Here is a 13208-nt window from a genome sequence, read left to right as displayed (position 1 = left end):
ACCCTTCAGGATATTATTCAGGAAAATTTTCCTAAACTAGCAAAGCAGGTCAACATTCAACCCCAGGTAATACAGAGAACACCACAAAGATATTCCTCAAGAAGAGCAACCCCAAGGCACATAATCGTTAGATTCACCAGGGTTGAAACGAAGGAGAGGATACTAAGGGCAGCCAGAGAGAAAGGTCAGATTACCCACAAAGGCAAGCCTATCAGACTTACAGCAGATCTCTCGGCAGAAACTCTACAGGCCAGAAGAGAGTGGGGGCCAATATTCAACATCCTCAAAGAACAGAACCTTCAGCCCAGAATTTCATATCCAGCCAAACTAAGCTTCATAACTGAAGGAAAAATAAAATCTTTTATGAACAAGCAAGAACTCAGAGATTTTATTACCACCAGGCCTGCTTTACAAGAGCTTCTGAAAGAAGCATTACACACAGAAAGAAACAACCAGTATTAGCCTTTCTAAAAACACACCAAAAAGTAAAGAGCACCAACATAAAGAAGAATTTACACCAACAAATGGATAAAACAGCCAGTCAACATCAAATGGCAGTAACCCTAAATTTAAATTGACTAAATTCCCAATCAAAAGACACAGCCAAAACCCAACGGCATGTTACATCCAGACCTGTTTCACATGCAAGGATACACAAAGACTCAAAACAAAGGGATGGAGAAAGATTCACCAACCAAATGGAGAGCAAAAATAAATAATAAATAAATAAAAAGCAGGAGTAGCAATTCTTGTATCGGATAAAATAGATTTTAAAGCAACAAAGGTATAGTGGTAAAAGGATCAATGCAACAACAAGAGCTAACGATCCTAACACCCAGATAGGAGACTTAGATTCAATGAGACAGAAAATTAATAAGGATATCAAGGACTCGAACTCAGATCCAGAACAAGTAAACTTAATAAATATTTATAGAGCTCTCCACTTCAAATACACAAAATATACATTCTTGTCAATACCACATCACACCTACCCATTAGTTTAAATGAAACATTGATTGGCCATTATTAATACCCAATTTTTTTCAAAATAAAGCAATATTTCCATTTACTCTCCCTCTTTCTCTCCTCTTTCTTCCTCTCCTTTACTTATTATTATTTTTTCTTTCCTTCTCTCAAAAAAAAGAAATCAACTTGTAAACCTCTAGATCCAGGTCGGCAATGTCTCTTTCATTGCTTGATTTCCTTTCTTCCCTTCCTTCCCTCCCTCCCTCCCTCGCCGCTTCCTCCCTTCCTTCCTTCCTTCATCCCTTCCTTCCTCCCTACCATCCTTCTTCCCTTCCTTCCTGCCTTCCTCCCCCCCCCAAAAAAAAAAAAAAAAAAAAGAGGACTTGGTGATAAGGACCACTCAGGCTCCAAGCCTGAGCTGTTATTGATTTAGGATTTATCTTCTACCTTCTTCCCCAAAAGATCAGAGGCAGATTATAGTTAAGAGTCACATACTCAGTAGACTCATTTAAATAAGAATGTAAGAATCACGTAATGTACGTAAGGACTGTAATGAAGGTGAAGTAATAGGTGAGATCTGCTTCAACTGAAAATAAAATTTAGTGCTGAATTAAGGCAAAAAAGCAAACCTACAGACTATCACTAGGCAGTGGAAGAATCAGGGTCAATCAGAGAAGGCAAATTTTCCTAGAATTAAATTGATCTTAGGGGCCGGGTGCGGTGGCTCACACCTGTAATCCCAGCACTTTGGGTGACTGAATCACTTGAGGTCAGGAGTTCAAGACCAGTCTGGATAACATGGTGAAGCCCCATCTCTACTAAAAATACAAAAATTAGCCAAGTGTGGTGGCAGGCACCTGTAATCCCAGCTACTAGGGAGTCTGAGACAGGAGAATTGCTTGAACTCAGGAGGTGAAGGTTGCGGTGAGCCAGGATCACACCACTGCACTCCAGCCTGGGTGACAGTGTAAGACTCTATTTCAAAAAAAAAAAGAAAAGAAAAGAAAAAAGAAACGGATCCTAGGAATTTATGCTTCCTATTCCCCTTACCCCTCATAGTCCACACCTAAGCTTTGATGTGTTATTTTCCTCCTCACAGCTTTGTCAATTACCAGCTGTGTGACCCAAAACCAATGCCTCACCACTCTGAATCTCATTTTCTTCATCCCTGAAAAGAAACAATACTCCTATTTGTGAAAGGGAATGATGGAACAGCATATTTGCTAGCATTAATTGTGTGCCTACTAAGCATCAAAAGCTTCATGTATATTATCTCACTGAAATCTCCCAATAACCATATAACCACATATGGCAAATCCTGTAAATTATCACTTGACAGTTGAGCTATCTCTGAGATTGAGAAAGGCAGACAGGTGCCACTGTCACACAGCTAAAAAGCAGGAAGCACTGGAACTCAATTTCATGCTTATGTGACACCAAGGTGAAACTTAACCATTGTACTTTTCTGCTTTCCTGAATATGTAAGGCACCTAGCATTCCTGGCACATAGTAGATGCTCAACCTATTAGTTCCCTTCCTCCCTCCTTCCGTTTCTCCTAAAATTATATAATATGTAGAAAATTAAAAGTTTACTAAAGTAAACGTTCATCTTATGTTTATACAGTTTCTTTAAGGAAATCATACCACTTAATTTATTTGCTCTATTAATATCACCACATCTCTGCTTATCATTATGCGCTATTTCACCTATTTTACGAATAAGGAACTAAAAGGCAGCAAGCAGCTAGGGCAATGTGCCCAGAGTCATATGGAAGTCACTGCTAAAACCAAATAAAAACCTTGATCCTCTTACTTATAAATCAACCTTTATCCTCTCACGTGACACAGCCTCCATAATAAAGAACAGATCATTCATTTTTTATCTGGAAAACTACCAAACGTTATAATTCAGTAAGGGGCCTCATGACCCCACCACCTTGTCAAAGGGAAGAAAGTATATAAAAAATGAGGTTTGCAGAAGCAGATGGTTTGGGTCCATCAACTTTCTCTTGGATTACTCCCCTTAGCCAAAATAAAATAATGTAAAAAATAATGTAACAGATCGCCATTATCTTTGGAAGTTTGAGTTAAACTCACTGATCTTTCAAACCTACATACAATGTACCAGCAGTGATCATTTACTACTGTGGGGCTGCAGAAATGAATGTTATGTCAACCAGATCTTTGAAAGAAAAATGTGATATACGACTGGGTCACCCTAAGAAGAATCCAAATCAGCAATGAGCATTTGGTAGCACAAATTCATAGCCTCACAGAATTTTGGAGCTTCAGAAAGGACCTGGCAGGCCACTAAGAACAACCCCTTCATCGGGTATATCAGAAAACCAAGGCTTAAGGAGGTTAAGTGGCTGTCCAAGGTTTCACAAACAGGACAGCAAAAACTAGAAAATAAACCTGCTGACTACTATTACCTTTATAAATCTTGCTTCTAATGTCCATGCATACATTTAAGCACTTTCCAGAATTATGCATCTACGCAGAAAATGCAGGTGAAAGATAACAGGCTTCAAATCCTGACTGCTATTTACCGGTCATATGATCTGGGCAAGTCCCTTAATTTCTCTGAACTTCACATTTTTCGTCTATAAAATGTGGGTCCTAGCAACTTGCACAAGTAAGGTGGAGGCAATACAAAGAAGAAGCCTGGTATACAGCCTGTGAGCTCCATGAGGTATACATCAGACCTATACATCCCCAGCACATACACATTCTTGGAAAACTCACCGAACAAATCAATGAACTTGCCAAACAAACAGATACTAGACTTGAACCCAGGTCTATTTGCTTCTTAAACATTAGGTTATATTCCTCCCAATTTACATGATTTCAAAGCAGAGTGTTAATTCAGCCTCACAGAGTACTGAGAACACAATGGAACAAGACAGCCATTTTCTGGCCATGAGGCAGGATAAAGTTCAGTGTGGAAAGTTTCTGGACTCCCCATGTTGAGACTGATTCTTGTTGTCTGTATGGGTATGGGTATATCATGAGGCTTTGGAATCAACTAAACCTGAATTTGAGCCCCAACTTCAGCACAAGCTGTGTGGTTTCTGCACAAGCTAGGTGGCCTCAAAGATACTACTTCACCTCTTTGAGTCTAAATTTCCATAGGAAAAAACGTACTTTACAGGGTTTAAAGACAAATGAGGCAATATATATAAAGGAATACAGGATAATGGGTGGCACAAAAAGACACTCAACTAGTGTTCGATTCCATTTCCCTTTTAGTTATCTGGAAGCTTCATTCATTAGGTCTTTGTTCAAATGTCACTTTCTTCCTGCCCCTCCCTACGTATAATAAAAGCCCCAAATCTCCCTATCCCCTTACTTTGCTTGTTTTTCTTCATTGTCCTTACCATCACTCAACATTCCATTATGTATTTATTTTCTCTTTACTGTGCCTATGCAACTCTCAGGGAGGCCTGAGGAAGAGAGAGACTTTTTGTTGTTTGTTTCGTTTACTGCTATATTCCAACAACTAAAAAAGTATCTGGCATGTCATTAGTGCTTAATAAATATCTGCTGAAAGACTGAATGATTTAATTCAAGACTTATTTGGGCCCTGCTATATGTGAGGCACTGGAGGAATAGGGATTTCAATCCTTTGGTATGGAATCTGAGAAGATGTGTCTCACCCGGACTGCTGCAGGTGCCTCCTGACTCTCTTCCTTGTGTCCACTTTGTCCCCCTACAGCCAATTTGTTAAACCAGCAGCCAGAGAGACCCACACACAGTTAGCATCAGATCAGGTCACTCCCCTTCCTAAATCCCTTCACTGACTTCCCATTACAATGAGAATAAAGTCCAAATGCTCACCATGACTTATAAAGCCTAAACCATCAGCCTCGACTGACTAGTCCAACCTCCTCTCCTACCACCCTCTCCCTGCATTTCTCACACACTGGCTCTTTTCTTTCTCAAAAAGGCCAAGGTCTTGTATTTTCTCTCCTTTTTTAAATTTAAAAATGAACATTTTATTTTTATTCACTTAAAACTTTAAGTTCTATATATTTATATAATTAATAATATTCTGTTCTCAAGGCTAAAATTCTTCAATTATTATCCAAATAATTCTTTTACATTAGCCTTTACATAGCAAGGGCTAATGTAAAAAATAGCTCTTTAAAGAATCTAAGTTAGAGACTACCAGTGTCAAGCTCTTTTCAGACTTGGGGCCTTTGTGCTTGCTGTTCACTCTGCCCAAAATGCTCTCCCCTAGGCTGGTTCCTCATCATTTAGTTATCACTAAAAATGTTACCTGCATAAAGAGTCTTCCCAGGCTAAAGGTGCCCCTGCCACCATTATCCTCACCAAGTCAGTCTCTATTGGATCCCACTGCCTTTTCTTTTCTCATAACATTTCATTATCTGGAATGACTTTATTTATTTGTCCGACCTTCCCAACAATAATGTAAACTATGTAAGGACAACAAATTTTCAAGCTTACTGTTGCAAATCTCACATCTAGTACATAACAGGAACTCAATAAGTATTTCTGAATCAGTAAAGTGATCTCAAAAGATGTCTGCCAGGGTGAAAGGTGCAGGTAAGGTATGTTAATGGCCTAACAATATAGTAGGGTGTTTGCTGGTTTCCTTCCAAGGACAACCACCCCATTTCATCAAAGTATGTGAATTTCAGCCAAACTTACTGGGGAATGGGTACCCGAATTAGTGTCCCTTCCACTTCTGGGTTCAGATTCATTCCACTTTCTCTTATAGCCTTGATAGCTGCAGCTGTACACTGAAAACCAGATCAAAAGGTAAACAGAATTAGTAAATAATTATTACCAGATGCAAGCCTTCTGTCGATAACTGGCAACCCATCCTGGCAGAACATGGAAACATTTAGTTCTGTTACCAGTAAGATCAGGAAGTTACATTGGTGTAGAGTGCTTTGATCAAGCTGAACAGCAAACTATGTCCACGCCTGGTACCAGTGTACTGCAGGAGGAAAAAAAGAAAGAAGAAAAAATAAAAAGAAAACAGCTCTGCTTCTTTGAAAAGATTTCAATGGTTTGAGGCAACCCAGATCAAAACCACAATAAATCCTCAAGGGAGGGGGGTTGGTCTCTGCTAAGATTGGTGTAAAGACAGATGAAAGATTTCATACGTTAAAAAAATCCAGTTGACATTTTACACTCAAAATATACCAGTGCCGATTTGGAATGAGTAAGTAAATTTAACTCGTTCACATCTGCACTCACACCAAACTCTCTCATATTTTGGAATGAGCCATGAATCTCTGCTGTTATACGCTCCCGCAAAGGTGGTATGGTATACTAGTTTAAATCAGGGGCTTGGGGTCAGAAAGATCCCAGTTCAAATCCCAACTCTGGTAACTATGTGACCCTGGGCACATGCCTGACCTCTCTGAGCCTATACTTCATCATCTGAGACCATGTGGCACCGAAACCTCAGAGAGGTAGTGAAGTAACATGAGCGACGCATCTTGCTTTGTTCCCGGCACATAGTAATACTCAGGCAAGGGCAGTCATATAAGCATTATATACATTTATTATGTAAAGGTAAGAATGCAAAAAACCCCAAACGAGGTGGAGTTGATGTCCTCATGTAGTTTGATATACTGCTATCCCCGCCCAACATCCTTCAGGGGCTTCTCGGACAGTTTGGCTACTAACGTTCCAGCTGGCAAACTGGTACACTCATTTCCCAAAGAGTCTCACCTCACACTCAAGCAACATTATAGCCACACCTGGTATGCAATCCTAAAGAATAACAAGAAAGCAGTGTGGAAGAGAGATCCTTTCATTGGCATGACAATGTGGAATTCACGAAAACAAAGCCTGACATTTTCAAAAGAATTTTAGATTTGACTAGAGCCAATCCGCAGCACTTAGATTCACAGGCCAATTCCTACATTTGAGCTCCTCCAAGACTTTCTAATTCAAGTGAATGGGGGTTGATCCACACTATTTTACTTTTCTAGGTTCTTTGCCTGTAAAACTCATTCATTTCATTTTAAAATAACCTTATTGGTACAGCTACATGAGGTGTTACTATAAGGTCACAAAGACAAACCAGAACTTCCATATACAGATGAAGAATACTCTTGGGAGGCTGTACACAGAATCGAACACTGTGGCCACTTTCTAAATAGTACATTTTAAAAACAGTACCTCCGGCCACAGATTATCAGACCTGGAAGGGATCTCTGACATAACCAAGTCTCTTCATTACATGAACAGGAACTTGTAGAATAGGGTTACATCCCCAAGAGTAGGCTGGTCTTCCCTGACAGCCCAAGAGAGATGGTTTGAGGACCCCCACCCACCATACTTCCAGTTACTGGCAGAGTTAAGAGGAGACTAAATGGAGATTCAATCCAATGGTGCTGCTCTGTCTTTATTTTTTTTTTCCAGATCCCCAGCTCAACATATTCAGTAACGATAACATTAAGGATTTGATTTTTCTCTTTTTTTTTTTTTTTTTTTTGAGACAGGGCCTCACTCTGTCACTCAGGCTGGAGTACAGTGGCATAATCATGGCTCACTGCAGCTTTGACCTCCTGGGCTCAGGTGATCCTCCCACCTCAGCCTCCCAAGTAGCTGCAAGAGGAAAAGTATACTACAGGAGGAAAAACAGAAGAGCTGGGACTATAGGTGTGCACCACCGCACCTGACTAATTTTTGTATTCTTTTATAGAGATGGGATTTCACCATGTTGCCCAAGCTGGTCTCAAACTTCTGGGCTCAAGCGATCCAACCACCTTAGCCTCCCAGAGTGCTGGGATTATAGGCATGAGCAACCATGCCTGGCCTGATATTTTTCTTAAATAGCCAAAAATAATTTGGAATTACGTTTGCTGTATAAAGGTTATGATCAAGGTAATAAAAGAGCTGAATAAAACAATGAAATTAATTTTTCTGTGCAAAAGAAATGCCATCTTCCTTAATAAAACAGAGATTATAAAGTTAACAATAAGGAATTTTTACTATGAAGAAGTAGTCCAATCTCAAGTCTCTCAATCCCCTTCTACAGCTTCTCACGAATGACTGATAATCACTACTCTAACACCCCATCACTACTACCTCCCTTTCACAAGGTGACCGAAGTGTCTCCATAAACTTCCCCTATTGGCACTAAAGCGCCGATTACTGACACCAAGCTGGGCAGGAACTATGTCTCAATATATACATCTTCCCAGTACAAGTTGTGTCAGATACCTGGTAAGTGCTCAGTAAAAGCTTGTTGATTGAATATACCAGTGATCTGGTACAGATCTATTAGAAAAACTCATCTCCTTTACCTCATGTATATAGTGGCTCAAAATCTTTAACTTTTCTGCATCTTTTCATATGCAGAAAAATCATGAATCAAGTTTCATTTTGCAAAGAAACCTACTGAAAGAGACAGCTCTTCTAGGATATTCTAGATATATTTTCCTTTGACATGGTAGGACTCAGAACCTCAGGGAATTAGTCATTTTCCCACATGACATTTGAAAAACTACTCATGGTTCAGACTAAAGAGGTATATAATCCTATAGACTCTCCATCTCTTATGCTTCATCCCTTTGCAGAGAGGATGCTCAACGGTATCCCAGGGCAAACAGGTTGCTCTCAAATGATGATATAACTAACTGGTTGTGGCTGCTTGGAGCAGTGTGTTAAGGAAGATCACAAATCCCATCTGAGGTCAGGCAGAGAAGAGTGATGTGATCAATTAGTAGTGTCTGCTCTTGTTATTCTAAGCTAATCTGTGCTAAATAAAAAAAAAATGATAAGACTTTTGTAGACAGGTGAACAAGTCCTTGAGAATTTCAATTAAAGTCAACTGCTAGTTCCATATCAATTATTGGCCTTGCATTTTCTTCATATCCCAGTAAGTCCCTGGAATATAAGGTCTATGAAAGTAGACATATAGTCTGTCTTAATAATCAGTGAATTCCCAGTCCCTCAAATAGAAATTAATCACTTGTAAGGGCTCAAAAAATATGTGCTGAATTAATGAATGAACGATGAAAGGAGCACAGGCCTTTTCATGTCAGAGATATGTTCAAATCCTGGCTCTGTCACAACAGTGTGAACCTAGTGGAGATATTTTACTTCTTTGAGCCTCAGTTTCCTCATCTACAAAATGAAATAATGCCTAATTTTACTGAGTACCTGTGTTGATCATATGAAACAAAACATGAGAAAGAGACTGGCGACAAAGGAGACAATCAATACACATTCATTTTCTTCCTTCCACAAAAGCAATAATGGTGCCTGCGGAGTTGTGATTTTTTTCGTTGTTGTTGTTGTTTTTTCATTTGCCTTGTTTTGTTTAAATCATGCTGTGGTTTTTATTCCCTTCCTTTCTTTCCCATCATTAACTCTAGCTGCAGGCAAGTTTATGGAAGGCAGCAACTATGTGTATCATTTATCAAGCAGGACACATGTTAAACAAATGCAACACAGTTTTCTGTCTTCAATGCATTCAAAAAGATTACACATGTAAACCTGCATCGTGTCACTACAGCATGCCATGGAAATGCTCAGGTTTGGAAAGAAAGCCAACTGCATGTGAAACAGAAAGAAATTATGTAAACACTGAGGGGATTAGCTCAGCATTTGAAGCTATGAACCTAGGTACTCTATGGTCAGCTTCTAAGCTGGAGGAAGGAAATATTTAGTTAGAGCTATTTGTTTAATATATACAACAGATGAGATAAAGGAATTCAAAAGACAATGTAACTCACACTTCCTCATTCTGTCCCTATAAATGAACCTCTCTACCAAGATACTTGTAAGGATTTTTTTCAAAACCCATGGAATTTCAGCTTGAACAAATGGCAAAGATGTCTGGGTTGAAAAATGAAGATATACTCCAACTTCCTAAGAAAAAATTAAGCTATTAATATCTCCTCTGGCTTCATAAGATGCTCCAGCGGCCAATCAGGTGCTTCTTCTGTGAATGCCATTTGCTATTTAATAACAGAAGTGGCTGGCTCTGAAAAGCAATCTGCCTGATGAGGTCTTCAAGCTGTGTAATTAGGAGGCTATTCCCTAAATTGGCCCGCAGTGCCTATGGGATTAGATGAACAAGGCGGAGAGGGCTCAGTGGTTCAGAGGGGGCCAGAAAGAGAAAGAGTTGACAGTTCCCTTTTCATCCATTTCTCTGTTCTTCAGTAACACCAGGAATGAGTGTCTCCCTTTTATTAACCTAATAACCAGTATTCACCCATTCAAGGAAAATTTACTGAATGCTTCCATGTGCCAGGCACCGTGTTTGGTGCTGGACACAACGAGCAAATTAGACATTCCTACATTCTAAGCTTACACTCTAGTAAAAATGAGATGAAAAATAAATTCATAAACCAATGTATATTAGTAATAACTGTAAGAAAGATAAAGAATTGTGCTGTATAGGAGAACTTAGTGTGAAGGAATAATTTAGATTGGAGAGATCAGGAAAGCCTTCCCTACAGAAATGACATTTAAGCTATGATTCAAAATGTAAGCGGGAATTAGCCATGCAAGACTGTTCCAGGCAACAGGAACAGGATATGCAAAGGCTCTAAGGATGCAAAGTGTTTGGCGTGTTTGAGGAAATGGAAGACCAGTGTGGCTAAAGCACTGTACAAGGATGACAGTGGCACAAGAATGACAAAACTGAAAAGACAGAGGCCACAGTAAGGAGGATTTTGGACTGTTTCTTAAAGATTGCTGGAAGCCACCAATAATGTAAATCATGGGAATGAAAAATGACATAATCGTTTATATATATATATACATATATACATCTTATTTATTTAAGATACAAGGTCTTGCTCTATCACCCAGGCTGCAGTGCAGTGGCATGATCATAGCTCACTGCAGCCTCAAACTCCTGGACTCAAGCCATCCCCCCACTGCAGCCTCCTGAGTAGCTAGGACTACAGGAGTGTGCCATCACACCTCGCTAATTTTTTATTTTTGAAATTTTGTAGAGTCAGGGTCTCACTATGTTGCCCAGGCTGGTCCTGAACTCCTGGCTTCAAGGGATCCTCTAACCTTAGCCTCCCAAAGTGTTTGGATTACAGGCATGAGCCATCACGCCTGGCACAATATATATTTTTCAAAAACTCATTCTAGTTGAGGTATGGAGAATGGGGTAAGGCAGTGGTAACATCACCTCACAGGTGTGTGCCTGGCCCATTAGCTATCAGAGCCCTTTGATTTCAAACAGTGTGTTCACAGTAAGGTCTTTTTCCCTTTCTCCTATCTCTAGTCTAGTTTGTCAAATCCAACAGGCCCAATGTTGGTCTATGACTCTGGAATACAACTACTGAAATAAACAGTAAGAATAGGAGGATTCCTTCACCTCATGTTAGCAGATGAGGAAATGGAGGCCCAGAGAGTGAAGCAACTTGCCCAAGGTCAAACAGCCAGTTGGTGGCAGAGATGGGACCAGATTCCAGGTACTCTAGGACTCCTAATCCAGGCCAATTCCTAGTGGACCAATAACAAAAAGCCCAATTACCTTCCTCAACTACACTTGAAATCATAAAGCTTCAATGATGCAGTGACCCAATACAAAAAAGCACCGTGCTCCATGCAATATTCTGCAATGGCCAGTCTAGAATAAAAGGACTTCCTGCAGGGTCTGCCCCAAATACTAATGCAGAGGTCACAAACTGGTGGCCCTCAGGCCATATCTGGCTCATTAAAATATGGTTTTATTTGCCTCATAGTCTTTAAAAAGGTAAATTAGTCATCAACATTTAAAGAATAAATATCTCACATAAATATCTGTGTTAGTAGCTTCTGGAAATAAAAATCATAATATCAGGTAACACTGATTAACAAGCCTACATTCTGCCTGAGATGATCAGCAGGAGTTGGGCAGAGGTACCCCCATCAGACAATGCACAGGCTCTCCAGATCACCAGAGCCTTTCCACACTGGCCAAGCACCAATCACTGCATCTTCAATATTGTTTTTCTTAGATGGGGCCTGTTTGGGTATTTAAACCACTTATCTAGCCTCTATAGCATTTGAGTTTAACAGAAAAGGAATTTGGAAATGGGAAGAGAGCTTTTCCTTATTCTTAAATTCTCTTTATTATGTCTTCTCTCTTGTTTCACTCTAGGCTTGGAATTTGGAAACAGGAAGAGAGCTTTTCCTTATTCTTAAATTCTCTTTATTATGTCTTCTCTCTTGTTTCACTCTAGGCTAAAGAGAACACTTCCTCCTGATATGACCCAGTTTCTTCCATCCCGAAAGAGACGATGGAGAGGGATTTCAGCAAGGCCACCTTACCTCTGGAAAGCTGGCCATATTCACCAAAATCAACTGTGGCGACTTCATGGAGATCTGGCTAATCTGGTTTAAAGCAAGCTTCCCATCAGCAGTAACCACAGCAATCTGGTCAAGGGATCCTAAAAGAAAAATAATAGAATTTTAGAATTCTAAAGAATCTTCATAGCCCCACATCTAAGTACCTATCTAATTCAGATTCAGGTTGGATGCAGTGGCTCATACCTGTTATCCCAGAGCTTTGGAAGACTAAATTGGAATGAATACTTGAGGCCAGTAGTTTAAGACCAACCTGGGCAAAATAGCAAGACCATCTCTACAAAAATATTTTTTAATTAGCAGGCATGGTGGCATGTGCCTGGAGACCTAGCTACTTAGCAATGAGGCTGAGGTGGGAGGATTGCTTGAAACCAGGAGATGGAGCTGTATTGCGCCACTGTACTCCATCCTGGCAACAGAGTGAGATCCTGTCTCAAAATTTAATAGTAATAATTCAGATTCAGCAAACATCTAGGGATTCTTATCAATGTGACGAGAGTGTACAAGGGGCTTTCACAGGAACAGCAGTATCATGTGATAGAAAAAGCTTGAAATGGTGACAGAACTAGGCTGAAATTCCTCACTATCAACTAGGGTGGCCAACCATCCTGGTTTGCCTGGAGCTGAAGAATTTTCTGTGACAGGACTTTTAGAACTAACACTGGAAACAGCTGATCAGCCTCACAAGCAACCCTGACATTTACTTGCTATGAAATCTGGGGTTAGTTACTTCTCAGTGCCTTGGTTTCTAACTCAGTCAAAAAATAACTACCTTAGAGGATTAGAGTGAGGACTGTAGCTAAAGGAGTCTAACTAAATATAAACAACGAGTATACAATAAACACCAAAAAATATGCATTCAAGTGATACCTCTCATTATCCCTTTTAGTCCTTACAACTACCCTGTAACAAATGCATTATTACCCCCATTTTGCAGATGA

The 13208-nt window shown here is 39.8% G+C and overlaps 1 protein-coding gene across 4 annotated transcripts in view; it reads right to left on the bottom strand.

The window, feature by feature from the left end:
- Positions 1-13208, bottom strand: part of MRRF (mitochondrial ribosome recycling factor) — a 71084-nt gene that overhangs the window by 35342 nt on the left and 22534 nt on the right. For 3 of the 4 annotated variants that reach the window (XM_003732043.6, XM_078375604.1, XM_035256561.3), the window contains 2 exons: positions 12232-12350; positions 5638-5729 (listed from right to left, as the gene is read on the bottom strand). In XM_003732043.6, the coding sequence (XP_003732091.1) occupies positions 5638-5729; positions 12232-12350 (211 nt within the window). The remainder of the gene's footprint in view (positions 1-5637; positions 5730-12231; positions 12351-13208) is intronic. The other variant, XM_078375605.1, reaches the window with a different exon arrangement.

This window comes from Callithrix jacchus, chromosome 1 (genome assembly GCF_049354715.1).
Source record: "Callithrix jacchus isolate 240 chromosome 1, calJac240_pri, whole genome shotgun sequence".
Lineage (NCBI taxonomy): Eukaryota > Metazoa > Chordata > Mammalia > Primates > Cebidae > Callithrix > Callithrix jacchus.
The sequence above is the reverse complement of the archived record's forward strand: the minus strand, read 5'-3'. Positions and strand labels throughout refer to the sequence as shown.